At 46.2% G+C, this 26,244-nt stretch overlaps 1 protein-coding gene across 1 annotated transcript in view; it reads right to left on the bottom strand.

The window, feature by feature from the left end:
- The window catches only part of HK2 (hexokinase 2), a 60,352-nt gene that overhangs the window by 31,550 nt on the left and 2,558 nt on the right, over window positions 1-26,244 (bottom strand). Inside the window, exon 2 of the mRNA XM_004437184.3 lies at window positions 11,212-11,374. Coding sequence (XP_004437241.1) covers window positions 11,212-11,374 — 163 coding nt within the window. The remainder of the gene's footprint in view (window positions 1-11,211; window positions 11,375-26,244) is intronic.

Below are 26,244 nucleotides of genomic sequence, written 5' to 3' on the forward strand. Positions count from 1 at the left end.
ACAATGGAAAGACAGAGGCAGGCATGAGGAAGATTTAGTTGATTAGAGGCCCAACATGTAGATATTTTTAATGGAAGAGAAACTAATATTTGTTAAATGATGGTCACTTTGTTTATAAACATAATCTCATTAATATAATCCTCAGCAACCCTGTTGGGCATTATAGTCCCAATTTTTCAGATGAGAAAACCAAGGTTCAGGTCAAGTAATTGAAACCAAGATTCAAATCCAGGTCTGGCTTTCTAGTAAGGTTTTCTACTGCAGTGAGCAAGGGGGCTGCTCATGGGAACGTTGTAAATCCTCAAACAATGAATTCTTCATTAACAATACCAAGAGTATAAAACCCAGAGGTCACCAGCAGCCTCCAAGCTGGCCTGGGTGGCAGAGGAAGTGACACTGCGGTTCAGAAATTGAGTCATGTGGTTAAGGTCATGCAGGGATAAACGACTACCAGGTGTGAACTGACCTCAAAGCCCGTGCTTGTCCCACTGCACCACACCCACACCTCTCATGGCTCTGGTTCCTGGAAGCTGAGGGTTACCCAGCTCTGAATCCAGGACAGAAGCAAATAAGCCATAAAGTGATGAAAAAGAAAGCAAACATACCCTAATCTTTATCAGTAACTGCAGCCCACCCCCTGGGGCTTACTGGATGGCCAAGTGCTCTGACTTGAGTGGGAGGTGGCAGACACGCATCCACTGGCAAGAGGTGACATGCCCACCTTCCCAGTTGAACCCAGGACTTGCTTAAGCTTCTCAATGCAGGCTTTTTTGGGAGTCACAATTTTGGTGCCATCTCATACACTTCTACCAAACTTCTGTTCCAACCTTACTGGACACTCTCCAAGCCCTCTCTGCTGAAGGTCCTCCTAATTAAATGCATACCCTTCCAAAAATAGACAAGAGGAGAGGTACAAACTCTCTATTAAAAGAAAACAAGGGCTCAAAGAAGTGATGCTGGGTCACAGTTAAGAGGAACTGGCAATAGGAGTATGAGGTCGTGCCACCCTCCATCAAATTGTCCAGCAGTTAAGATTCAAGTTGTTCCCTTTGGCAGAGTTTGTTTGCTGACTCATTTCCCATCCTGGACTCCCATTCTGCTCACTTTCAGTGAGGTTCTTATCAAATATATAAGGTCAGCAAGATAAAGGGGTTTCAATTTCTCCTGGGAACTCACCTGTCTCAGGGAAAGGCTGAGGGCTAAAATGGCATTTGACTAACGGCCTGAACATGAAGTTACCATCTTCTTAGTTGATGCAACATCAGTAATGAATTTGAACAGGCCATAAGTCCAGCATTGTTAAAATCATGCATTACCAGGTGGCCTGGTACCTGACAATGTCCACGTGGTTTTTGAGGGGTGAGGGGCGAGGGCCAGTTGAATTTTCCAACAGGGTCTATTTTCAATCATTAGGTACTTGCCACTAATTAAAATAGATCGCCACCTGTTCCTCTCATCAGGCACTGGAAGCGGGGCACCAACCAGGGCTCTAAGAGTGACTGGCAAACAGGTTTGGTTTGGTTTTGTATTTTTAATCAGCAGTGCCCTTTTGTTAAATGCACCTGTGTTCAGAAGTGGCAGTGCCCTGCCTGGTTAAGCCTGGAGTTCCCAGCGTTCTGGGGACCCTGAAGGTGGCAAGTTCTGCTCTTAGCGAGGGTTAAAGGAGGCTAATTAAGGTGCAGCCTCACCTCCAACAGCCTCACTTCCAATTTTCTCTCTTAAACATGGCATTCATGAAAGATTTCATTCTGTCTAAAGTTGGGAGTGGGGTCCACTACTTTAAAAACGTTTTAAAAATCACTATTTTGAGAGTCCAACACTGAATCTATTCTAGGATCTGCCAACAAAATACTCCCCATTCTGCAATTAGTTATTTCAACACTGAGCATGGAAGACAGTTACTAAAAGCTTCTTAGCTGCCTGGTGCCGTAGGCAACCCAGTCCCTGACTGGACAGGGAGGAAGGGAGCAACCAGATGCACTGTGGAGAGTACCATGACAGGAGTGTTGCAGAAGGAGTGATTATTTCTACTCGTACAAGGAAGCCTTCTTGAGGAGAGAGGCAGGTCTTAGTGGATGGGTATGAAGTTGCCAGACAGAGAAAAGGGAGCACATATAGACGCATGGAAGTTCATGGCGTGCTCAGGGAGTAGCATGTCTAAAGTGGCCACAACATAGGGCTCCTATGACATGGCTACAAGCACACAGCAAACGCCAATGCCAAGGAATTTGGATTTTAAGCAGAAGGGCAGATTTATGTTTTCAAAAGGGCTCCAGTAGCACTACGGATGATGAGTCTAGAGCTAGGAAGGCTGGTGAGGAGGCTTCTGCGATATGGCCTAGCCAAGCAGTGATGAAGGCCTGGGTTCCAGGGCCACGTAGGGTGGTCAGTCACCCTAGTTTGCCCAAGATTGGCAAGGGAGTTTCAGTGCTAAAACTGGGAGAGTCCTGGAAAACTAGGATGGCTGGTCACCCCAAGGTCATGTTAGATCCAACCACAGGGCCATCAGCTTTTCCTTGTCACTCAGTGTCCGAGACATGCAGCCTTGATCTTTGAGGTAGGTCGAAGACATACATCCATACTTTCACATCCAGATTCTGAAGTGGCCCTTTAATAATTGAGTGCCCCCAAAGCAACCTGCTTTTACCTGCCCTGCAATAGCAGGAATGTTTCCAGGGACTGCACTGAATATTCTGACCTCCCTCCATGGAGTGGCTCTGGTTTGGGGGTTGGGGGGGACCTCGTTTATCCTTTAGTTTTCAAGTGCCTGCTAGCACACTGCAATGGGCCGCTCTAAGAACGTATGGCATGGACACCAACTGAGGAGAGGACTAAAAAGATAAATGTCCAGGCCCTGACCAGGTAATCCAGCGAAACTACCTATGGCAGACACAGGTTTCAGGGCAGGTATTTCCCATGTACACGGAACTACCACAGTTCCTACCACATCTGGTAAGCTCCAGGGTCCCAGCTACTCCATCATAACACAATGCCATCTCCACTCAATAGCTCAGAAATAAAGTGACTCCACGTTACTAAAGCTATAAATCACACAATCAGTTAATGTTGGTATCTGGTACATTCAAGGAATGGGGTAATCTGATCTTCTACGTCACTGGTTTTCAAACCATTTTAAGCAACAAGGTGCCAAATGCCAAAATGGAGAAATGGAGAAACATAGAGCCGCTCCAATTGAAGGGAAGGTCCAGGAGCACACATAAACACGTTGTGAGTCCCACCAAGCTCGGAGAACACCGTCTTGGTGCCTTCATTCTCAGAAAATGTTTCTTAAGCTCAAAATACGTGCCAGTCACAGAGAGGTGTTACATTAGCTGCAGAGATGTGAAACCACTCTTCAAAAGATTAAAACGTGATTATGTTTCAATATGTTGAGCGTGTTAATATTTTCAGGCAGGCAGACTTGGGTTCAAATCCCATTTTAACATGTATTAGCCACATGATTTGGGGTAAATTATTAGAAATCTGATACTCAGATTTCATCATCTGTTACAAGAGGATGTTAATAACTTCTCTGGCCATCACCTCCCCACCATTCCTCAGGACGCAGGGACACACACACACACACACACACACACAGAGTTTTGGGGCAAGATTCAATGCAATGAAGAGGTAACGTGTTTGGCATAATGCCCGGTGCATGTAAATATTTAATAAACTCTAGCTACTACTATATGGAGGCTATTTATCACTGCAATGTCCAGTTTATATTGTAGGCACCATATATCCAGTTATTAACTGCATGTGTGCTAGCTATTGATCTATGTCTCCAATGCATGGCTGTTGATATAATGCTGAGCAACCAAGATAAGGACTCCTGTCAGGGTTTTACCAGCCTCTATGCAACCCATCCGCAGCCTCGTCTCTCTTTATCATATCGTGTGATTGTGTTATATGACCCAGTATCATTCTGTAATTGTTTCATCTGTGTAAGCCTTATCTCCCCGAGGACAACTTTTACTCTTCCAAGGCAGGACACGAGGCAGCTCAGCACACTGCTGCCCCAGAGACAACCAGCCTCAGAGGGGACTCTATGGAACTAACTGAACAGTGAGGCCTGACTTACTAACAGAAGAATTAATGCATTGTGCCAGCAGTGTAGGTGGTAGATAAGCATAAAACATGCCACCAGCAGTGTGTCTAAGGGCCAGGCATTGCCTCACCCATGAAAATAATCCAAAATTCAGGGAAGGGGGCACGTGTCAAATGATCAATATGGCAGAGGCTTCGTCTCACTCTGCCTTATAAAACATCATATATCTATACAATCTTGACAAGACAAGGAGGGCGATAAAGACACTACAAAGATACCTTATTTCTCAATTGGAACATGCAGCTGGAATATTTGTAGATTTTCAGTTGGGTTGTACTTGAGCTTCTTGTTTTAATGGTACAAAGCCAATCCATATTCATGATCTATTTAAAAAGATAAAAATCTGATTTTCTCTAGAAACTTCTGTTCACCAACATGAGCCAATGTAAACTAGGAATCGTATGGCCATGGAGTTAGGACAACCTACGCTTAAATCCCAACCCTGCCACTAACTGGCCACCGGTGACCTTGGCAATCACCAACCCTCTTTTAGCCTCATTTGCCTTATTTTTATATTGGGAATGTGTCTCTTGTAGAGTTTGCATGGAGAGTAAAACAGATTATTTATGTGAACAGCCTAGTCCAGACACCGTGGGTACTCATCAAATAGTGTCAATTATTTCTGCCTTTCCTCTGAAGATGGAATTGTCCTCTGAAAGCCATATCCCTGCGATGTGTGTGGTGGGCCCACAACAGGGCTGTGGTTGAGGCTGGTACCACAATCACATGCATAGCCATAGCTCAGGTGAGGGCTGCCTACAGAGACATCAAGATGGCAGGATTCCTGACAGATACCAATGGAAGCTTTCTTTACTCAACTCTGCACTGTAACAAACAAAGTGGGGGGGGGGAGGGTAAGGGGGAGGGTACAGACAACAAATACTTGTGAGGAGGGTATGGAGCAAGCGGAACTCTCATACATTGTTAGTGAGAGTATAAAATGGTTTAATCACTTTGGAAAAAGATCTGGGAGTTTCTTGTAATAAAACACACCCCAAACTCTATGACTCAGAAATTCCACCCCTAATTGTTTACCCAAGAAAATGAAGAAAATGAAAACATTTGTGTGTCTACAAAGAGGCTTGTGCAAGAATGTTTATAGCAGCTTTAGTCATAATAGACAAAAACTGGAAGCAGCCCAGGTATCCATCAATATTCATGTCATATAGGATTCCAATTATACCGTGGAATCAGCAATCAAAAAGGAACTACTGATACACACAACATGTGTCCACATTGTGGTGGGTAAATGAAGCCTGCATAAAGAGTAAATACTGTATGATTGTATTTATAGGAAGTTCTAGAATAGGCAAAACTAATACATGTGGAAAATTTAAAACAGTGATTGCTTCTGGGGTTTGGGGACAGGGATTGTCTGGGGTGGGGCAGAAGGGAACTTCCTGGGCTGATGGTAATGTTCTCTATCTTTATGAGGGTTGTACTAAACAGGTGTACGTATTTGTCAATTCATCAGATAATACTTAAGATTTGCCACCTCACGGTATGAAATTTTACATCAAAAGAAAAAAGGCCAAATATTGAACTCTAGTTAATAACGCACATGCTGAAGTTTTAGGGTTGAAATGAACTGATTTCTGCAATTTACTTTGCAATGCCTCAAATTGTTTAGATAAACTGATGGAAGGATGGAGGAGTGTGATAAAGTAAATCTAGTAAAATACGAATGTAGAATCTAGGTAGTCCGTAGATGGATGTTCATTAAACAATCCTTTCAATTTTTTTTAAACTGGGGGACAAAAAACAAGTAGGGAGCAGTTTTTATATACATACCCTGGCTGACACCAAATTCAGTCATCTAAGTAAGATATTTTTGGACCATTTATATGTATTTCATCTTTATCTGTGCCAACTATGTTTCTTCGCATCGCATGGTCCACACAATCTATGAAGCACAAGTATTTTAGAATCAGTCCTCATGGGGCTCAGTGGCTGCTGACAATCCCTTCCTTGTCACAGAGAACTCAAACCATAACTGGGAGGTTCATTTTTCTTTGGTGTAATGGAGGCCTCCACCATAAACTGATGGCCTGAAACTTCCTGAAGGCTCTCCTACATTTTCTACCAGGACTTTGATTACCATTAGACAGATGAGACCTGTATAAAAGAGAGCTGGGACCTGGTCCTCTCTCCAACATGTAATGTAAGGTCTCCAGTGATGAGGATGAACCCTCAGACCTGCTCCCTCCAAAATAAAGGACCTGAGAGGCTCATTCACCCTCTCTCGGTAAAAATGGTGCTGGATGTGCCTCCTGCTGTGGTGCGTTGTGGCTGCATAGGACTGTGTTCATAATACATGAGAAGGTCATATACCTGATTCTCCCTTAATTCTCAGATAGCCAACCTTCTTGTATTTCCTCTTTTCACAAATGAGGAAAAGGAGGACCAGGGCATAAATTAACTGCTCTAAAGCATACAGCTTGACTTCAACCCCATTTAAACCTAGAATTCTGATCTTTACCCCTCACCGCACACTGCCCTGAAACCACCTCTCATCTCTGACAGGAAGTAGCCAATTTTACAAATGCCCATCTAGGACAAGACCAGGTAAAAAGCATTTAAGGCAGTGGCTTTCAAACTACAAGCTGAAAAAAATTTAGTGGGTCCTGACTAGCAACCTTTTTAAAGAATAGAAGATAATAGAACTGACTGTGTCACAATTAATAAACATTGGTCCCTGGAACTTGTTTCAGTTGTATATCAATACGTATACATATGTGTTTCTTGCTATTGAGTATGTAGTCCAGAAAAGTAAGAGAGCCACGGATTACAAGATTAAGCCCCTCTAGATCAGAGGTTTAGATTCGTGAGGTTTAATTTCCCAGATTTGAAAAGTAATGCTAGGAAGGAATGGGCTGAGAAAGGTTCTGGGTAAGGCCAGAGTGGAGCAAGCACCACTTGAGCAAAGGCCTCTAGCCTTCTATGGGAGAGACACACAATCACCAATAGCAGCAACAGAGCTTGACTGTGGCCTGGGCCAGGAAGCGGATGCAGCGGCAAGGTCCCATGGGCTTTGTGACCACACCTGGGGGAAAGGCAGCCATCCGTGTGCACACTGTTCCCTTGGTCTCTCCTCTCAGCACTTTACTAAGGTGCCAATAACAAAGGAGAATTTTCAGTTTTGATAGGCTTATCTATCAAAGAGTCACCAATCCTCGCTGCCATATTCCATTCCTCATAGCCCCAACTAACAAACCACAAAATTGAAAGCCTTGATGTGGACCACTTTCAATTACATTCTCTCACGTTTCCCTCCCCAGTTCCATTTTCCTTTCTTTCTCTCCAGCAATAACCCCTATCATTTATCTGGTGTACATTTTCCAATTTATATCCTAATAATTGTATGTGTGTATGCGTGTCCATAAGCAATGTATAGCATTGCTTTGAGGGATTTTTTTAAATTTTTCACTCATTGTCTTTTGATGTATCCATATTTATATATGCTCCTTTATGGAATGTGTTGTACAGTATTCCACCACATGGATATTTCATAAACTGTTTCCAATATGTTGTCTTTATAAGCAATACTGCTATGAACATTCTTGGACATGTCTCCTTGAGTTCATATGGGAGTTTGCTCAAGGTATAATTGGAGGGTCGGCCCCGTGGCTTAGCGGTTAAGTGCGTGCGCTCCGCTGCTGGTGGCCCGGGTTCGGATCCCGGGCGCACACCGACGCACCGCTTCTCCGGCCATGCTGAGGTCGCGTCCCACACACAGCAACTAGAAGGATGTGCAGCTATGACATACGACAATCTACTGGGGCTTTGGGGGGAAAAAATAAATAAATAAAATCTTAAGAAAAAAAGGTATAATTGGAAGTAGAATTGCTGAGTTCTCATATACACATATTTTTATCTAAACTAGTTATTGCCAACCTCACATCCCAAAATAACTACTGCTAATAGTTCAATATATGTCCTTGAGACTTATAACCTGTACGCACATATATATACATGAGTTTACAGAATATGAATACTGTACAGTCATGTGTTACTTAACCATGGGGATAGGTTCTGAGAAATGCATCATTAGACAGTTTTGTCATTGTCAGAACATCATAACTACTTACACAAACCTAGATAGTGTAGCCTACTACACACCTAGGCTATATGGTACTAATCTTATGGGACCACCATCATATAAATGGTCCATGGTTACTGAAACATTGTTATGCAGCTCATGACTGTATAGATAAATCTATCTCATACTTTATGATGAGTTGCAGAGGACTGTTTTCTGCATTAATTGACCAGTGCCAACTGATGCACATGAAGGGTTTTTCCCTCATTACAGTGTTTCAAGGAACTTTGTGTGTAAATAGACTAACCCACTGGTTCTAGTGCACATGTAGAACAGATTGGGACTGCTGGATCCACCTCTCATTTTACAAAGGAGAAAAGGCTGTGAGTCCCAGAGATCCAGGGTGAGGAGCTGGCCCATGGACCCCCCAGCAAGTGAGGAACGAAGGAGCTGGGGGCCAGGTTCCCTACAGTCTGGTTTCTAGTACTCTAGGAGGCACTTGCTCTGCTTAAGTGAATAAAACATTCCAATACACAGTATTCCTTCTACACACCACCTCCATTTACGCTGCAGAATTTGAGATTATAAAGAGGCACTCTGGGTATCATAAAAGTTATATAAAATCTTCCTGTTTCTGCATGGAAAGGAGGTCAGGCAAACAAGTCTTACCCTAGACCCTTCCGCCCCAGAAGGCTGCAGGAGTCAGCCTCTGGCTCCCATCCTCAGTCCAGGCAATGCACATTCATTCATAGAGGCCCAAAGCATACTTGCTTGCTCCACTCTGGGGCAGCAGTGGGACACAGACGGGCTCCCAGGAGTCCAGCCCGAGGTCAGGGAAGGAGACTCAATGACCACATAGTGCAGCAACCGGTGCAAACTTCAAGAGGCAGAGGGAGGTCTCCATGCCTCCAATCTCAGGAAAGCAATGAGAACTTAAAAAGCCAGTCCCATACCTAGTCCTCCCCAACAAATTTATTCACCTGCCTATAATACAGGTAAGACATCCAGCCCCAACCCCATTTCAAAAAAATCTCAGCTGAGCATGTGCCGTGTGCTCTGGTGCTGCGTGCACAGGCCCACACGTGCATGCACACACGTAATAGATGGGGTGCAGTCTTGATGCCTGACCTGTGGCATATATGAGTTTGAATCCTGACTCAGCCTCTCATTAGCTGTGTGACCTTGGGCAAGTTATTTGACCACCCAAGCTTCAAATTCCTCGTCTAAAAAAAACGGTAAATAAAATTTGTTCCTACCTTACAGGGTTTTGTGAAAAGTAAGTGAGTTACTACATGTAGGTGCTCAGAAAAGCTCTTAGCCCATAATATATATTTAATAAATATTTTAAGATACTTGCCTAGTGCTCCTTCCTGAAATAAAGACAAGGTCTCCGGCTTTAAGGAGTTAGTAAATTTATCCAAATGTCAAATAAACAATAGAAGCGGGTGTGGCTGCCAGGCAGAGGGCGTGGTAGGTACAGTAAACATGCCAATCAAGACGGCATACAAGGGATACCCAAGAATTGGAGGAGGCCCCTCACCTCAGGGAGCTCTTTGATGGGCTGAGACACACACACTCAGAGAACAATTCTGAACATGGTCACAGCCTCAGCGCTGGGTCCAGGCTGGGTCCCAAGGCTTCAGCAAACACATACTTATTTTAGGAATCATAGACAGGTACAAAGCCTTGTTAGACAAACCAGGTCCCCAGAGGCTCTCAGGCAGGTAAGCCCAAGGACACAGATGTGATGGAAATGCTCAAGGCATGTGGCCTATGAACAAGCCCTGTTCTGTGCCCTTCCCCAACCCCACCCCAGGACTCCTCTGCAGATGCCTCACCAGGGACCAGCTTCTCGGCACTCTCTCCTCCCTTAGGTTCTCGGACTCTTGCTTCGTGGTTCCTCCACTGCCCCGGCAGCTGTCCCTTGGGCTCTTTCTCCCACCCTGTAGAGGTGGGTAGCCATCCCACACACCTCATCCCTCCTGCTGCACCGATCCCTCATCTCTAAAACGGAGGGTTATTGTGAGGATTAAATGAAACAAGCCATGCGAAAGCGCTGACAGAACTTAGATCCGTTCCCTCCTATGAGGATGTTGCCACTCCCCAGGCAGCTGGGCTCGACGTCTTGGCATCACCTTAGAATCCTCTCTCCTCCCTGCCCACCACATCCTACCAGGGCCATGTCTTGTGCTCTACTAGCTGCCCACCCCTCCTCCTCCCCTCCACATATACTGTTGATGATGTGCATTCCCAAGACAGTTAAGCTCACACCCCTCAACACCTCTGTTACTCCCCGACGCTTACTGCAGAAAGACTCAATGGTTTAGGTCGGCATGCAAGGCCTTCTGTGAGCTAGCCCAACCCACCTGCCAACTTTCATCTCCACCCCGACCCCTTTCTCCAGTTTGATTAAATCACTTGCTGGGTGGTGCATCACGAAATACAGATTCTGTGTCTAATAAGGGGATTAAACAAAGCTTGACAGGTTCTTATTGCACAACTCCAGAGCCTTTAATACCTTAATATACGCTGTGGCTCTTCACGTTCTCCCAAGTTTATTTGGACTTCTAGTGCTCTTTTTTCATGGAGTTCGAGAACAATCTAGGACTACACTGTTTCTCCAGCAAGCCTGTGGAATGTGCCAGTTAGAGGGGCCAGAGAGCGACTGCCATGGTCTATGGCTGTGATCATCTTAGGCACACTTGCCGTTCATCACCATCGCTGTGTGCAATACCAGCGGGACTATAAAATACCAAACTGAGCCAAGCAGCCTTTCTCAGCACATGGATGGGAAACAAATGGCTGACAGCAATGCCCTGGTAGGGCTGACAGAGATTTCCTTCTGCCTTGACTGCCAAGGCTGCCTGCTTCCCCAGTCTTCCCGTCCATCCCATCCCACAGCCTTCTGTTCAATTCCCTGTTTGCTTAAATTAGCCAGAGTTTCTGAAGCTTGAAATCAAAGAATCTTCACCAGCACATAGTTCTTTGGGTCACTGAGCAAAGCCACCCACATCTCCCTCTAGTAACGGAGCACCCAGAGCCATCCCCCCAGGTGCAGTACCTGTCCCGTCTGGAGTGGACCTCACAAAGGTGGGCAGCATTTTCACGGAAGCAGTAGGGTGGGTGGTGGCTGCAAGCCCTTTCTCCATCTCCTTGCGGAACCGCTTAGAGATCTCCAGGAGGGTCTCATCAGAAAGACGCATGTGGTAGAGATACTGGTCAACCTGAAGGGGGAGAAAACAAGAGTAGAGACCTGTTGATTAAATAAATTATGGTATATGTCTGTGTCATGGAACATCATCACTCCGCCCTTAGAAAGAATAAAATCTGTTATGTACAGGTTATTATTAAAGACCATTTAACAAGAATCTATTTGACAAGACTTTGTCTTTTAGAAAAGAAACTGAACTAAAAATTAAAATTAGAAAAATAGGTTTAATTTTATCTCTGGAGAATAGTGAAGACCAAGGGAAAGGCATATTAGTAAAGAGTTCTTTTCAGAAAGGTTGGGTTTCATGAAGTGTCTGTGACAATATCCCTGGAACTGGGGTTCATTACTGACCCTCATCTCTTGCCCCCCCCCACATCATGAGGCCAGTCATGCCAATCCTATCACCCCTCCCCCTAGGCCAAGCAGCCATCACCTCTTGCCTGGACTTATACAGTCTCCAATTCTACTTTTATCTCTTCCATCCATTTTCCACCCCCAGCCAGAGTCTACTATTCTCCTGCTTAAAACCTTGCAGTGACTTCTAATTAGAACAAAACCCAAAATCCTTCCAAGGCCCTATACGACCTGGCCTCTGCCCACTCCTATTCTTGTTGCACACCTCCGCACTCCTTGTGCAGACTCTATCCTTGGTTCTGTGCCCCAACTCACTCACCTCACCCTCCCCAGCCTCGGAACCCATTCACAGGCTCTACAGACCTCACCCTACTCTTCCTCTGCCGATCTCTTACCAATCCTTCAGACGTCTGTCCACGGAGGCCTTCTCTGATCCTACTAACAAAACAGTCAGGCCTCCTTGATATTCTAAGAACTTTTCCCTTTACAACACCATCCACAATTTGGAAATATATATTTATTAGTGTTCAAATCATAAGTACAAAGGGCAAGAATAAGAGTGTCTATGAGTTCACCCTTGCATCCTTGGAGCCTCGCACGGTGCCTGACACCTAACAGAGACTCCTTGTGCACAGTAATGCAACCTCTCCCGTCCCCGGAGGCAGGGACAGGGCAGCTCTCCCTAGTTATTTCATTGTTCTTGTCTCCAACATTCATTTACGTGAACTTTTCCCAGATTTAACACGGGGAGAAGGAGAAACATCGGGAGTCTCTCTCAATTTCCTTCTTGAAACTTCTTATCTGCCTTGGCCATGGATACTCCCAGTTTTCTCCTATCAGGAAAAGTTCTGATAGAAACCCACTCAAGGAGGCACTGAAGTTTCCACAATATCCCTGCTCTCAGCATCAGTGTCCAGGACAGGAGAGGACACTGACCACCGAAGGACAGTGATAGAATCAGGACCCTTGGGCCAGGTCCCAGCTGTGCCCTCAATGTGTGAGGGTCGTGGTCCTCGCAGCCTCATCAGCAAACTGAGGGACCAGAAGGGACTCTGCTTTTCCCAGCTCCGAAACTCCAGGCCACATCTGGGAACAGCCCAAGATGTCCTCGTGGGCAACAGTAATAACAGCAAAGCCCGAAGTGGTACTGACCCTGTTCTCAAGGTTTTACACCCATTACACCCATTAGCTCATTTAATCCTCACCACAGCCCTGCGAGGTAGGCAGTGTTATTACCTCCATTCTACTGAAAGGGGAAGGCAACGTGACCAAAGTCACACAGACACAAAGGGCCAAGCCAGGACTGGACTGGGCAGCCTGGCTTGTCTGTGCTCTCGTCTGCTCTGCTAGATGAAGGCCCCTCTTCTGCTCAACAGCGGGGTCTGTACAGGCCAAATGGCACTGCAGCGCATTCATGCAGCCACGTTCATTAAAAGGCCATCTTCTAGTCCAGTCATGCCACGATGCACACACGAAGGGCAAGCAGCAGTGGGCGCAGCCCATGGGGCTGGCACATGTCAGAGGCAGCAGAGACGTCTCTGGACATTATCATGAGTTTGACACATGACAAAGTCGGAGCTCCCACATTACTACTTTCCCAAACAGAGAAGGAGAGGGCCAGAAGCCTCGCTGCCACCCACCCCCACCTCCATAGATGGCTCTGGGTGTTGCCAAGGAGGCAGGAGAGTTCCTGCATGGGAGGGCAGAGCCTGTACAGCCTTGTTAAGAGGTTGTGCTATCAGTTCTTAGAGTGTGAAGTCACGTATGCAGAAGAGCAAAAGTGGACTGGCCACAATTCTAGAGCGGCCGTCCTTAGTTTAACTTTGATGTTTAAGCTGCTACAAGCCTTGCTAGAAATCCAGTCTATACTTCTCATTCTTAACTTTCAAAGACTCTAACAAGCTAAACAGTCAGCCTTTACTAAGTCATGTTGCCCTCTACCCAATAGGTTATAATCATCTTTCAGTGTTATTATGACAGATGAAAACGATAATGATGATCATTACAGTAGCTAAACATTTACCAAGCATTTCTTACCTGCCAGACACCATCCTATGGCTTTATTGACTTGACCTCCATTGTACTCCTATATTCCTGTTTTATAGGAAATGACAGTGGTGAGGGGCAGAGCTAGGATTCCAACTGAGGTATGTCTCGCTCTAAAGCCAGGCCCTTGGAACCACCACTCTCACGTGTCCTATGGGCACTCTTCGTGTGGGCAGGCACTCTCTGCCCTGTGGTTTCTTGGATGACCCCAGGGCCTTGGTTTCTTCTCCATCACATGAGACTAACAGAAAGGATATGAGGCAGCTGTGAAAAATACAACTGTGGCAGCTTGGCCCAAACTTTCCTTCTTTCACAGCATGATGTTGTATCCACCGCAAGTTTATTAGGGCCACTCAGGAAGGGATGATTAATCACCTAATGTCACAGCTTCCTAAACACACCACTGGGGCCCACCTAGCCTTGGCCAACACTGTGTGTTGGGTAAAGGGTGGCCAAGGGAAGCAAAAGTTGGAAACAAGAAGCAGCCTCCATATAAAGACGGTTTTGCTGGATTGGGAAGGAAGTGAATGCACTTGGCAGAATCCTGCCAACTTTCACCCACAGTGCAGCCAGAGGGAGGGAGCACCAGGCCAAAGCCATGGAAGAAAGTCATTTAGGAGACACTAAATGTACACGAGGCAGTAAGAATATAGCTAAAAAATACTCACTCTTAGAAAGGCCCTTAGAGTAATGAGTTCAAAATCCAATGAACAGGGCCGGCCCCGTGGCTTAGCAGTTAAGCGCACGCGCTCCGCTGCTGGCGGCCCGGGCCCGGATCCCGGGCGCGCACTGACGCACCGCTTCTCCGGCCATGCTGAGGCTGCGTCCCACATACAGCAACTAGAAGGATGTGCAGCTATGACATACAACTATCTACTGGGGCTTTGGGGGAAAAAATAAATAAATAAAATCTTTAAAAAAAAATCCAATGAACATAGCATTTGATTTGGTCCAGTTTGTCTCTCTCACCCCAATAGTCATCTGGCCTAGGTTTGAATGCTTCCAATCATGACAGACTCACTACTTCTCTAAGTTGGTTAGCTTCTATTGTTGGTCAGCTCTATTTGTTAGAAAGTCTTTCCTCAATCTGAGACAAATTTACTTTCTGATAACTTCTGTCACGTCTCCATTCTTTTTTTTTTTTTAAAGGTTACTCTTTGTTTTTTCTTCCCAAAGCCCCAGTGCATAGCTGTATATCCTAGTTGTACATCTTTCTAGTTCTTCTATGTGGGACGCTGCCTCAGCATGGCTTGATGAGCAACGTAGGTCCACGCCCAGGATCCGAACCAGCGAACCGCGGCCCACTGAAGTGGAGTGCACAAACTTAACCGTTATGCCACCAGGCTGGCCCCTGTCTAGTCTCCATTCTGCCACTTGGGATAGGAGTTCCCAAACTTGGCTGCACATCAGAATGACATGAGGAGATTTTAAAAAGTGGTAGGAATTCCAAAGATCCATTCCAGACTCACCAAACTGACACCTTTAGGGTTGGGTGCTCAAACATCTTTCTCCTTGGGCTGGGATCCCCCATGCCAATAATGTGAGAATGGTGGGCTGTGTTCTGGTCAACACTTTTCTGCCTGGGATCTTTAAAAGTCAGTAGTTAAGGTACCAGGCCAAGTGTGTCCCTGTGAGATAATCCTGTGTTGATCCTGGATGCTAGGAGTTGGAAAGACAAACTCTGTACTGGTTGGAAACAGATTTAAGTTGTTGGAAACTATCAAAGCAGAATCATTCAGGCCAACCCTCATTTGTTAGCTGGTGGTGGTGAAGTGCAGGCTATGGCATCAGAAAAATCAGTGTGCAAATCCTGGCTCTAGTATTTGTACAGGTGTGTAACATTGGATGACTCACTCTCCATCTGAGCCCATTTCCTCCCTATAAACAGGATGAAGAGCCCTGCACCACAGAGTCACTGGCACAAATGAGGAAACCAGTGTAAAGCTCCAGATCACCCCCTTCCTTACTACCCCTTCTCTTTTTCTCCTAGACTCCCCTCCGCCAAGTGGCACCCTCAGACGATCAAGGACATTTCCTAACCCTACTGAGTCACACCTGGGGTTTATGACACAGTGGCTGTTTCCCCAAATCGTTTCTTCTCTCTGCGGTGGGTGTGTGGCCTAACACATGGGGCTGCTTCTCTAAATTTCTGTCGGGGGAAAGAGGGAACACTCCAGGCTGGGGAACCAGAAGCAGGCAGGAAGCAAAGCCTGGCTGAGGTGTGGGAAGGCCACCTGCCTGCTTGGAGGCAAGGGTTTCTATTAAAGAGAAAGAGATAGCAGTTTCAGACCTCTATTTAGCAATCTTGAGGAGATTAGAACTTCCTTATTGGGCAATTTTGGTCAGTTTCCTTCTTCCCATAACACACCAGTCTGACATGCCCACTTCCTCTCCAGAATTGTGGGTAGAGGCAGAAGAAGTCCTAAAGAGAAATAAACCCCATACTCTTTATGAAATAAGTTAACACCACAAATGGGAAGCTCACCTCCTTAAGTACCAGCATTTTCCTCAAGACTAGCACTAAAAGGAGGAAAAATTGTGTCATAGCAGTGATGCAAGGAATGGAGGGAGCAAAAGGCCACCCTCACAGAGGCTCCACTCAAAGTGTGCAATGGCCTAGGTGGGGCAGACACAGCCCAGGCCAGGTATGGGGAAGCCCCAAAAGGAAAGGCCTGGAGGTGAGAGCCAGAAAGGGACATCAGAGAAAATGAGGCCAGGGAGTAGCCTGGACCAAGATCACACGGTTGAGACTAGATCACCCAGATGCTTCACTCCATTGTCAAAAACAACAAATGACAGTCCTACTGCTGGTCCAGAAGGGCCCATCTCATCTCACAGGCTAATTCCGATTGAATGGCTGGTGTGACCACTGCCTGGATCCTGAGGCCACCCTGTCCGGTCCCAGTGGGAAAATGGTCCTGATCAAACTATTTATATACAGAAGAGAGCAATATTCCAACTTTGACAGTTTGTTATGTAAAGTACTACAAATTCTACCCTGAAGACCCTTAAGAGGTTTCAAAGGAAAGTATAGACAAAGCCTTAAATTTCAACATCTAAATCTTTGAGTCATATCACGCAACCCCTGAATCCCTGACCACTGCTGGGACCCCAGCTTCTCCCATTTTATAGCCTTTATTGAAAATTAATTATATGCAAAGCACCAGAGTATACAGAAACATACTTTAAAAAGAAATCAATTTTGGAGATGGATAGTGGTGATGGTTGTACAACAATGTGAATGTACTTAATGCCATTGAATTGTACACTTTAAAATGGTTAAAATGGCAAATTTTATATCTATCTATATGTGTGTGTGTATATATATACGTATATATATACATACGTATATATATATATGTATTACCACAATCAAAACATATTTTAAAGAAATCAAGATTCCTGCTCTCAGGACTTTACAAGACAGCACAGAACTCAATTCATATTAGAGACCCAATAAATATTTCTGAAATGAGTGGAGGGATGGGTCTTAGCAGATTCCAGAAAAGCAAGCACAATACAAGACAGGCCATGGGAAGTGTCACAGGGTAAGTGGTCCACAAGACTGGCATTCAGGGGCTATTGCCTCTGGGCTAAGAACATACATATACCTGTACGACATACATGTCAGTGGATGTATGTTGATCTGGAGACAGTAGGGAGACTGTGTGAAAAGGCTCAAAAGGTGTGGGCAAGCCCAAGATCCCGGAAGGATGTTATGAATTCTAGGTGAGCTACTCACCTCACTACAATACATTAGCTCCCTACTGCAATGCCTTCCTATCAGTATGATCTAACACTATCACTTTTAATCAAGGGATCACAGGAAGGAAGGATCATAAAGAGGCCCCCACTGTATGAAGTTGCTGCGTTGTTCACTGACCAGTCAATTCTCTGTAGGGTTTAGTGTCAGGAGAAACTCTGGCTGCCCAGACTCACTGTGCTTCCTGCTACCGGCCAATGAAATTAAAATGACTGACTCAAAGAGAGCTGTCCTTTTTGCCTTGACTGTCAGGAAGCTCAGAGGTCTGTACTCAACTCCAGTGAACTATCTTTAGTCTAAGTTTTTTGGTAATCAACACTGCCTGTTCCATGACTCTTGTTCAAGAAATCCTCTTACTGAAAGCTGAACCGTATCACCTAACCCTTTTAGTAAGCAGACAGAAAATAAATACACAATCAAGCAAACATTCATCAGTCCTTTCTACAGGATACACTCTCCTGGTAGAAAAAGGTGAATTCAAGTGACCAAATAGGATAAGGTGCTGGTGATGATATGTTACTGGATCCGGGTGGTGGTTACCTGGTGTGTTCACTTTCCTATGTATATTATACTCCAATTAAAAAAAATATAGGAAGAAAAAAGGGCAGTGGGCACTGACGAGGACCTACGCCACCCACTAGACATGGTAAGAGGGCCACAGGAGATCAAAGAGGTCAAAAGAGGTCAAACCAGAAGGGAGAGCCAAAATCTAAAAGCGGCCATTCATGGCCTTCCAGGGACTATTTGCTGACACATGCTTGCAACTTAGTTTTGAAAGAATTTCATATTTTTGCATTATTTCTTTGCCAGTGTTTTACCGAAAATCTTTGACAAGGAAACCAAGGCTTGGAGAAGCTTCCCCAAGCCACAGGCAAAGTCCCCGGCAGGACCCACAACATCCGGTGGCCAGCCAAGTGCCCTAACCTGAGGCACAGGTGTGCCCAACCTGGAAAGCCAGGTAACTGCTGTCAGTGACCTCATTAATAATAATGCCCTCACAGACTCCTCCTCGGAGGACCAAGGCTGTGTAAAGAGCAGCAAGTTTGCCCTGTAAAGTTGCCAAGCCAAGGCCAGATGTTTCTGGTATAAAAAACTTTTTTAAAAAGATGAGTCGGGGAGGAAAAGACACAGCAGATCCTGGATTCTTTAAGTCTCCTGTCCTCTGAAACACAGCTAACCAAAAGTAACAGACCTGCCACAACACTTTCTTCAGATGGGACATGGCGGAGCCTCACTGGTGCTGCCGCCGTGCCCCCTCAGGGAGATTCCGGCTCTGACGCACCACGCACTCACTATCCTGGGGCGCCAGTGTGAGTGTGGAGCTGACCGAAGAGGCTTAGAGGCCACTCCTCCAGGATCCTGTTGCCTCGTTGAGTCATAGGGTTTCCTGTTCTTCCAGTTCTTGCTCTCAGCTGCATCGAATTACAGCCAGACAGACCTCGGGCAGCAGCACCTGTCAGGGGTCCAGAAGATGGGCATTTGGGACACCTGTCCTGGGACCCTCCTGTCCTCAGACGTTCTGTTCTGTGGGGCAGCAGTGCAAAGAAATAATATGTCCCAGATGTCCATGACCGTGGCACAGTTCATTTACCAACACATAGAGATGGAGCACTAAATTGAATGTGCCAGGGCCAGGCGCTGAGGATCCTGGGATAAAGAAGACCCCAATCTTTGTCTGCAAGGGGTTCAGTCTATTGGCAAGAGGTAAATATGTCAATAAGAAACTACAAACTGAAGGTAAGGGCAGAGAGTAAGCAGTTTCTTTCACTGTAATAAAATACAACATGCACAGCATAACAACATTTCAGTCAATGATGGCCCACATATACGACGGTGGTCCCATAAGATGAGTACCATATAGCCTAGGTGTGCAGCAGGCTGTACCATCTAGGTTTGTGTAAGTACACTCCATGATGTTCACCATCGAAATCGCCTAACGACGTGTTTCTCAGAATGCGTCCCCGTCGTTAAGTGACACTTGACTGTACAGATTTATGATCACTTAAATCATGCACATCAATACAAATCTGAGGAGCGTTTGTCTTGAAAAGGTTAGAAACATATGTATGTGTTGACCTCATGCCTAGAATGTTCTCCTCCTCTGGCCTCCTCTGGCCTAACAAACTCCCACTTGCTCTACAGGGCCCAGCACAAACGGCCTCTCCCCAAGTGCTTTCCCCAAATTCCCTGTCACCTTGTGTCTCTCGCTCACCCTCACTGGTCCCAGAGGACGAAAGGCACCAACTCCATGTTCCCGACTTCATATTTGTGATGCCAGCAGCTATCTGAGTACTGAGATATAGTAGTGCTCAAGACATACTTGCTATGGTTACATACAAAGGGCTGTGGGAGGGCCAGAGAGAAGAGTGGGAGAGTGACCTGGGGGAAGGAGTGACCTTGGGGAAGGGGAAGAGCTGGCTCCTCCAGACTGCCAGGTGCTCAGAGCCTGACCTGGTTCTTCAGGCCCAGGCCCTTGCTGTGCGTGATCCCGACAGCAGCATCATTTCCTCTCCATCTGTGTGGCTGCCCTGCCCAGTTCCCTAGGTCCCCTAGGGGTCGGACTCTGCCTCTCCTGGGCAGCCTCATGCCAGGACCAGTCTACCCCGGAGCCCCTTGCCCACAGGGGCATCTAAACTACCCACTCCTGCCCGCTGCCAACTGTCCACCTGCTGGACCAAATCCCTTTGGGCCTGTTCCTTTGCATCATGTCCCGCTCCAGACCTTCCCCATCTGCCCCACCCACCCCACCATCACACCCACCATAGACAGGGCAATCATCTGTCCTAGTTTGCCCAAGACAATCTCAGTTGACATATGGTAGCAGCATAACTATTAATAGTGTCCCCTTTTACTCTCAAAATGGCCCAGTTTGGGCAATAAATTATAGGGTCACCCTAGGTACAGGCCACAAAGCAAATCTTGCCTTTGTTCTTGGGGAGCCCAACCTGAATGATGAGAACTCGAGCTGCACAAATGGTGCTGAAAGGACATGGGATGGGGATCGAGAAACTGGGTGCCACCTCTGAGGCTTGTGCTATGCCAGACTGGGTTGGTCCCTTAGTACACAGCACCTGGTTTCCTCATCTGTAAAATGAAGGGTTTGGACTAGATGAACCCAAAGGCCCTTTCCCAGCTGACACCTGACTTATAACCCCATGAAACTGAAACGCAATTGACCATCTCCAGTTGTTCCAGAAAGCCCCATGCTGGGGTTAACGGCCTGGACTCTGGAGTCAAGCTGCCTAGGTTTGAATCCTGGCTTGGTCTTGAGCAAGTACTGTCCCTTCCTGTGCCTCAGTGTCTTCAGCTGAGTAACAGGTAATAACGATGTCAACCCTGGAGGGCTGCTTTAGGATGACCTAAGCTCTGGTAGAGCGCATAGATGAGCCGGCACTTAGTAAGCACTGCATCTGCTGGTTACTTTGAGACCTTTGGGAACTGAAAGGAAAAGGAACAGATGGGACACGGCTGGAAGGCTTCAGGGAAGGGGTGGAGACAGGCAAATTTGGGAGGAAGCAGGAAGAAGTCCTTCAAATGGGAAAAAGGAAAAGTGGCCACTTCAAATGCCCTATTTAACCCTAATTAAAGCTGTCTGATGGCTTACCTGGCTTTATTCCTTCATTTATCAGACATTATGGAGATGCCAGAAGGAAGAGGCTGGGAATAAGGCCTTTGAAGAACATGGGCCACCTCCAGGCCTCCAGGGCAGGGAGGCTGAGCTGAGGGGTGAGGAGAGGCAGGAAGGCTGGGGGAGGTGGAGGGGGGAGCACCACAGGCTCCCAGGGCCAGGTTCTCAGCCCTGACTTATTCTCTTGGTTAACTCTGGGATAAGCTTTGACCAAGGCCACTCCAGAGAAGGAATGTCAAGGAAATGCTTAGAGATCCACAGATGAAATTGCAAAAAGCATGGCGATCCCTGAAAGAGGGCAGCACTCCAGGGGAAATGAGATTCTCTGGCTCTTGTTCCCATGGGAACAAGGCCAGGACTCCCGACTGGGTTTGCAAAAGACAAAGACTGTAGGATGAGGGGAGTAGAATGTGAGTTCCACACACAGGGTCCCTTTGGACTTTGTCAAGAACCCCAGACACACCAGAGTCAGAAGGGGCCACAGTGGACAGCCCGGAGTCTGTATATGAAAGGCAAAGTGCTCTCTCCTGAGACCCAAGATGGCCGGGGACCCTCCACCCAATGTGCCAAAAGAATGTGTGAACAACGCTTCCCCCCAGTGAAACCCCACAGGCGAGTAGGACCAAAACCTACATGACCTGGTCCTATGACTCGACAACACAAGGCACCTCAAGTGGTTTCCCCAGTGGGAAGCCAGAGTCTGGGGCAGATCAGAGGAGTGAGCAAGCATCTCATTGACCAGCTCCAGCCTAAGACTGCCCTCTGAGCCTCTGTCCTTCTGCCCTCCAGGGAAGGTACTGGAGGAGAGGACTAGATTTCTGCAGTGAAAAGGGGTTAACTAGTGTTGTGATTATTCAGTGCAGTTGTGTCTCTCATGACTTCCCAAGGAGGACGCTTCAACCTGAGGTGCACCAATGGCAAGGGCATCCCAGAGACCCCCAATGCGGATGCTATCTCCCCAGAGGAGGTTTTAGAAGTTGAGGGGGCAATGAGGACGCTTCCTTATTCCTTGGTTTTCGGAACTTTCCATCCATCTGCCCTTCCTGTCCTCTGCTCTAATCTGACATCAGACAGAGAGCATAAATGGGCCAAAACCCATGGACCCTCAAGTCCTTGGGAAGAAAGCAGCAGGGCCTCTTTGCTCCCGCCCAGATGGACAGCGCAGTAGGGTATCTCAGAGTATGTAATATTTAACACATAAAGTGTTGACCATGTGTCAGGCACAGCTCTAAGAGCGTCACATAGATTAACTCTCTTTAATCCTTACAACAACCCTATTAAGGTGTTATCCAGACACTCTCCATTTTACAAGATGAAGAGACTGAGGCCTAGAGATGTTAAATTAACTGGCCCAAGTTCACACAGTTGGTTACGTGGTGAGCCAGGATTCAACCTCAGGGATCCTGGCTCTACATCTCACCATGCATCCTCTCCCCATGACTGCTGGACTGTCCCTCAGTGGGTGTCACCAGCCCTTCTCCTCTGCTCCCAGCTATGGCAGCTCCTGAGCTCACATTCTGCCAGCTCAGATGCCTGCCTTATTCAGAGGTCTGGTGGATGCCTGGCTTCCACGGAAACCCCAGCAACAGCCAGGGTGAGATTCTCCCAGGGACAACTGAGCAGACTTCTCCCCCGCTGGCTTTCTGGAGTGCTTACATTGCACACATTTTTCTGGTTGAGGACAGAAAAACAGTAACCTGGGTAACCTACCCTTTGGCTAGGGGTCATGGACATCTGCCAACTGCTGTGGTCTGCAGACCTCACCTTAAATTCACTTTTTTTTAAAAGGCCACTTCCCACCATGACTGTCCCATGACATGGCACACTGAGAGCTGAGAGCCATGGTCCTAGTGTATGACCATGAGCAATGCATCACAAAACTGAGAAGCAGAAAGAACTATGTTCTTCTAATGCAGTTTCTCAACCTATAGATATTTGGAGCCAGAAAAGTCTTTGTTGTGGAGAGGCTGTCCTGTGCATTGTTAGGATATTTAGCATCATCCCTGGCCTCTGCTTACCAGATGAAATAACACATCCTCACCCACCAGCCTTGTAACAACCAAAGATGTCTCCAGACATTGCCAAAGTCCACTGGGGAGCAAAATCGCTAACAGTTGAAAATCACTGCTCTAAAGGAATAGTATTTTTTTTAAAAAGGCTTTTCTCCTGTAAATTTGGGTAAGATGGAAATTCTTGTTCTTTATGATAGGCTGGGATAGCTCCCAGATAAAAGATTATCCTGCCCAAAATATCAATAGCGCTGAGCTTGAGAGATCTGCTTTAGAAGTAAGCAGAAACATCCACGCCAGCGCAAGGAAGCATGGCCTGTGATCCACGGCGTGTGATTAAGACACAGCCAATGAACTCTGGGATTGGATTTGCCACCCACCCCCCACCCCCACTGCTTTGGAAAAGCAAAGACAGACAACACACACTCTTGGAAAACAAACCAACATGCTGACTTCAAAACTCAACAATGATAATGAGGAATCCGTTATTAAGAGTCGCCTTTGAAACTGGAAGTATCTGAACAAAGGAAGCCAGTTTTCTCGGGTTCCTTATCTCCTTACTCTGGCTGCCAGATTTTTCGAGAAAACTGTTTTGGTTTGTGTTGTTTTGATTCCCCCTGGAAAAGGGCCCCTAACTGCCCTCAAACTCTTCAGGGTGCTGGAAATGTTCAACCTTGAAAAGTGATATTAAAAAAAAAAAAATGTTGGCTTTGTCTGAGGAGCCTCAGAGGAAATTTTACTTCATTCGGGGGTAAAGAAGAAAGTGTTTCCCAGGGCTCTCTGAAATAGAAGTTTGGCAACACAAAACAAACGGATGGTTATCAAAAGCTACAAAATATTCCTACTACCACCAATTGTCTTCTGAGCAGGGAAGGGTCAGTATTAGGATACTAAGTATTAGGTTACAAGTGGAACAAATGAGACAAACTGTACCTGTCAATGCCAGTTAACTCAGTCAAAGATAATCTTATTAAGGTTTTAATCAGTAGTTTATTCCCAGTAATTTAATCTCTTATCTGAAGATTAATGGCACATAGTAGGTGCTTAAAACATATCAATCAAGGTTCCCAGGAGGTCCCTAACTCCCCATCCCGTAGTAATGCGCCCTCTCTTGACTGCTACAGCCCCAGGGACTATCCATCACCCTTTAGTGGCTGTGAGGTATCTTTTCCTGGAGCCTTGCGTTACCAGACAACTGAAAGGTGTCTTAGTTTCAATTTCCCATATAGTATCCAGAGGGTCTGGTACCCACACTAGGTTCTCAAAAAACCTTAAAATTCTTGTTTATCTTGACTCTCAGGGGCTCTATTGAATCTTTCTGCTTCCAAGATATTCCCTCCTCTCTTAAGTCCAGAGTTGAAAGCCACCTCTCACTCATACAGCAAGGACACAAGCGAGCTATCTATATTCCAGGATTGGAGTGAAAATGTTGCCAGTCTAGGGGTGTCAAACAATTTGGTCAATGGCCAAAGGAAGGCATGTATACTTCATTTCACTCCTATGTTTAACCCTGATTCTCATTTCTAAGAGACAAAAATCCTGTATCTTGTATATTAATTATACTTCAATTAATAAAAAGAATCCTCTATCTCTCCACAGACAGGACATAAAGCCTTGATTGCTGGAGGACAGGAAATGCACTCTCCCTCTCTCCCTGCTCCCTTTCCCCTCCGGATTAGCCTCAGGGCTTGAGGAAGGCACAGCCCACTGCCTTTCCCTCCAAGGGGCCACCTAGCGGCTCATCCCTTCTGCCCAGGACCTGCATTCCCCCTAATCGCCTCTCACCCTCCTCCACTTCCTGCAGCCCTTGCTCAACTTCTTTCTCCAGGAAAGTACCCCCCATTCTTGCACTCCCTGAGCACCTCACCAGGGAAACTGTGGCTTCAAAGGTGAACAAGCAGGATTCTTCCTGCCCTGAGGAAGGAACCGGAACTGAAAACTATCAATTCCTATGTACAGTGGAATGACACAAATGCCACGATAGGACAAAAGCACCTGTATGATGTTTAGAAGAATGGCACTTCTGGTCTTTGGGGAATGAAGATAGAGATGAGGCTGAGGTGGGGGGTGGGGTCAGGGGGCATTCAGTATGCTGAGTCTTAAAAGGTTTCTGAAATGATCCAGAAAGAGACTGGAAACAGAGAAACCCTAGGAGGCCTCTGAAGTAACCCAGAGACCAGTTGACAAAGGTGTAGCAACAGAAAGGAAAGTCAGTGAAATGAGTCAAGGGCTCCCAGCCAGAAGAGCCAGAGGGTACTGGTGTCATTAATCTAACCAAGAGGAGCGCTAGCTGCATTTCTGGACATGCTGGGTGCGGGTGCTGCCAGCATCCAAGAGTGAATGCAGACATGGGCCAGGATGGAGTCCACTGATGTTCCCAGAGGCAGGTGAATGCAGTCAAGAGCGTGGGGCTCTAGAGCCGAACTGCATGGCTTCAATTCCCCACTCTTACAAAAAAGCTAGTGACTGTAGACAAGTTACTCTGTGCTTCAGTTCCTTACCAGTAAAACAGGGATGCTGAAAATAATTGTAGCTACTTCCTCGGGCTGTTATGAATGTTAGTGAGCTAACATAAATAAAGAACTTAAAACAGTGCCCAGTACACAGTAGATACTATTACGTGTTTGCTCTTGCATTTCAAAATGTCAATCAGCAAAAGTGAGCAAATAACTCTTAGTCTCCTCCTAATGGCACAAAAAACTGGGCTTGTCCATCAGGAGACAAGGGACCCCGATAAGGCTAATTCTGGGCAGGTGAACCTAAGCTTCCCATGCCTCAGACTACAACCCAGAATATGTAAGAAGATGGGGATTTCAGAAGAGTCCAAATCAAGGCCTTTTCAAAAGACTCTAAAATTAAACTCAAGCTTCATCCTTCTCCTAATTCTTCATTCTAGCAGCAACTTGGAAAGATGCTTCCAAAATATTCTCTCTGATTCTCTTCCTACTTCCTGTCGAATTACAGGTGGAATCAAACAGCTTGCTCACCTAAGCCAGGAGGCTTAGTCCCAGGCTCTGACACCTGGCAAGTCAAAGGCCAGACTCAATTCTGCCTCTATTGGTAATTTAGAGGAAATACACCAA

This window comes from Ceratotherium simum, chromosome 11 (assembly GCF_057802395.1).
Source record: "Ceratotherium simum simum isolate JZ-2026a chromosome 11, ASM5780239v1, whole genome shotgun sequence".
Classification (NCBI taxonomy): domain Eukaryota; kingdom Metazoa; phylum Chordata; class Mammalia; order Perissodactyla; family Rhinocerotidae; genus Ceratotherium; species Ceratotherium simum.